Raw genomic sequence first — 3,324 nt, 5'->3', positions numbered from 1 at the left:
CACCCAGCAGCGCTGCTGATGCCTGAACGGTATGTGGAATGAAGTGGGCGGGCATCGGGAGGCCACTATGGCACGGGGCAAGCACTATGGGCAGTCTATCTGAAGTGTACCTGGCGTATAAGACGACCCCCGACTTGGAGGCATATTTTTCAGGGCCAAAAAATCGTCTTATACGCCGGCAAATACGGTAGTCATTAATTATTTTAAAAGCCCCAAACCAAACGTGGTGGTAGTTTTGGGGTTTTGCATTTGTTTCTGATCGCTGTTTTCAAATGCTCTGATATCAGGGAGTGCCCTCTTCCTTTGTATGACCCAGGAAGTCCCCTCTGTCCCTAATAACAGAACTGCCCGTGTCTAACGGTGTTCAGGCCACTGAGGTGGCAAGGAAGGTGTCCTGGCCCGGGAGTGAGGCCTGGGCAAGCCCCGTCACCCAGTGAGTCTCAGTCTGCCCAGCTGTGCAATGGGCTCACAGCCCCTCCCCCTTCGTGCTGTGGACACCTGGCCCCTAGCACCCTCCTTGGGTCTACATGTGCACTGCGGGGGCCTCCCTGGGCTGCCCGCAGCTCTCCGGTTGGGCGGCGAGGTGGGAGCACGGGAGCGGTGGGATCCCCGGGTCCCGCTTGTAACAGCCGTGTCTCCCTCCTGCAGGAAGGCCAACCACTCGGGCGAAGCCTCGCTGCGGGAGAGCCGGAGCCCGCACAGCGACTCCCTGACGCAGTTCGTGCAGCAGCCGGACATGATGTACTTCATCCTGTTCCTCTGGCTGCTGGTGTACTGCCTGCTGCTCTTTCCCCAGCTCGACGTCAACAGGCTCTGAGCGCGTCCGCGCAATAAAGAGACCGGACCGGCCGGCGGGAGTGCCTTCTCTCTCACTGCATCCGCGCCCTGGACAGGGCACCTCTGCACACAGCTGAGGGTCTCCCAGCAAACGTGGACGCCTCGCTTTTTTTCTTCACGATTCCTTTTCCTCCTGGGCGTCCTGAGCGTGCGTTCTCGCTCGCGGGGGTGCGGGCCCCCGTGGGCTCTGTGCTGTGTGCCTTGCTTTGTCAGTATCAGGCCATCGCCCCGGGCTCAGCCCGTCCCACACGTGGTCCTCAAGGTCCTGGGTGGCTTCGGGTTCCTCTCCCCTCCTGGTGAGAAAGGGGGTGGAGGCCCCAGGCAGAGCAGCCCCTGGGCCGAGGGGGCGTTGGAGCAAAGGGGCCTGGTGTCCGTGCACCTGTGTGGTCTGGCTGTGGGGGGACATCTCACGGGGGACACAGCTGCCACCCCCAGGAAGGCATCTGGGAAAAGCAGAATCTAAAGGGAAGCGACCGCTTACGTGAACTGCGGGGCGCCAGCGCTTTTGGCCCGCGGTGTTTGTTTTGAGAGGGAGGGGTGCGTTTTAATTCACTTCTGCGTTGATTGATTTGGGGTAGAGCTGGATCTTCAGGTCTTTTCCACCAACGGAACCCTCCTTTCAAATGAATTCTGGGGGCGGAGTGTGGGCAGTCTAGATGACAGATAAAAGCAGGGTTCTGGCTGACGCGAGGTGGGCCTGGGACCCCTCCCACTTTGCCCGGGCAGCCCCCTGGCTTCCGTGGGTGGGGGGCTCCTGAGGGGTCTGTGCTAACCCCCAAGGCTCCACCTGGCACTGCAGACACCCTAGCAAAAGCTGAGGGACGATTACAGAAGAGGCTGGGCCAGGAACCAGCTCCGCTGATGGTGCAGCTGGACATGGTCCAGCAGGTTCCTGCCCAAGACAGCCTGGCGCTCCTGCCTGGGCGTGCGGTCTCGGCTCGGGCATCCTTTGTGGTCCTTCGCAACGGTTTCCTGAAAAGGCAGGCGGTTTGGGAGAGGAGAGGGCACCCAGCTGGGCTCCCTCTGCGCCTGCTTCCTGCAGAGATGCAGGTCCCGGGGCCGTGTGGCTTCCTCCCCGGAGAGCATAAGTCAGGTGACACTTGTCAGCCACAAGTGGTCAGGCCAGGAGGGCCCCTCAGACAGCACCAGGTCCAGCTGAACCCCGAGAGGCAGAGGGGATTGGCCAAAGCCGCCCACCTCCCCAGAGCAGACTTGCCAGCACCCCAGGCCACCCAGCGCCCAGCCCAGAGTCACCCCCCTTTTAGGGAGCTCCCATTGTGCCCATGAATGTCCTGAAAAAAAAAAGAGAGAGAAAATGGTTAGATAAGAATGACCTTCTTGGAAGCAAAACCAGGATTTTTAGGCCAACTCTCAGCCTGTTTCGTTCTCGGATGTTCCCACGAAGAGTTTCTATTCACTCTCAAGCCCGTCCCCGCTTCCTGCTGGGGCCCCTTGGCCGCGGACAGCCCAGCCTTGCTCTCACTCCAGGAACCACGTGTGGCTCTCGCAAAGCCAAGGACTCGTGTACGTCAGGCAGTGAGGTTCACGTTGACAGAACCCCAGCGTGGCCAAAAGGACTCGCATGGCCCGTCTGCGTGGGCAGCGGAGTCCGGCCTCTGCCCCGCTCTGATCCGAGCCTGCCTTCTCCCCGAGAACCGGCCCGAGCCTTCTCCGCCGAAAGCTGCAGGAGCCTGGAGCGATTCCATCCTGCAGGTCGCTGCTCCGTGGAAAGTGAGCTAATCAGTGCCCGGCATCAGCGCAGGCTCAGCGGCCCAGACACTAACGATGACGCCCGGGGTTTTACAACCCTGAGCGCCACGCGTGCTCGCCTCGCTTAGGCGCTCGGACGCCGGGGAAGGGCCGACCCAACGTCCCACCATTTCATTTACGGTCTAGACCTCGTTCAGAAACCCCCGCAGGCTGCACCCTCACCCGTTACAACTTGTACTATGGTTTAAAGCCGTCCACTGGCCGGATGCCTAAGAGTCATTTGGTTCAGGTTGGCAGCAAACTGTATTCTTTTTTTAAGGAAAAAACATTTCTCATTTGAGTAAAGGCTCACAGGGAAGCAGCGGATATAAAAGGTGGACAGAGAAGCCTGCAGGACAAACCACCCCGGGGGTTTTAATTTTTAAAAACTATTTTAGACTCTTATCCAAGGAATACATGTTCATAGTTTAAAAAGAAAAGGCTGTGAGGCTCTTAATGAAAACCAGGAACAGCCCCCACCCGCCCCCCGTCTTGCTCTCCAGAAGTAACGCTTTCCACTCTAATGCTTGCTTTCGCGTTTCTACAGAGCGTGATCATGCCTTTGTTGTTTAATTAACTTAGAAGCATCACTTGCTTCATGGCAGACGAGGCTCTCTGCTTCGCCAGGGCAGTCGGATCGCATTGTTTGGTGCATCGCTGTTCAGCGTGGCTGGATAAGGACTGTTTTTGCCCCGAATCACTTGGTGTGCACTGTGCCTACGTATTCTCTCCTGTCAC

At 58.6% G+C, this 3,324-nt stretch overlaps 1 protein-coding gene and 1 pseudogene across 1 annotated transcript in view; one reads left to right on the top strand and one right to left on the bottom strand.

Moving 5' to 3' along the window:
• Positions 1–2,181, top strand: part of CLMN (calmin (calponin-like, transmembrane)) — a 49,865-nt gene extending 47,684 nt beyond the window's left edge. Inside the window, exon 16 of the mRNA XM_015566698.1 lies at positions 653–2,181. Within this exon, the coding sequence (XP_015422184.1) occupies positions 653–817 (165 nt within the window). The 3' untranslated portion in view covers positions 818–2,181. The remainder of the gene's footprint in view (positions 1–652) is intronic.
• The window catches only part of LOC107183799, a 35,148-nt pseudogene continuing 33,486 nt past the window's right edge, over positions 1,663–3,324 (bottom strand).

This window comes from Myotis davidii, unplaced genomic scaffold (assembly GCF_000327345.1).
Source record: "Myotis davidii unplaced genomic scaffold, ASM32734v1 scaffold443, whole genome shotgun sequence".
NCBI classification, from domain to species: Eukaryota; Metazoa; Chordata; class Mammalia; order Chiroptera; family Vespertilionidae; genus Myotis; species Myotis davidii.
Note: the sequence above shows the minus strand (reverse complement) of the source record. Positions and strands in the feature narration are given on the sequence as shown.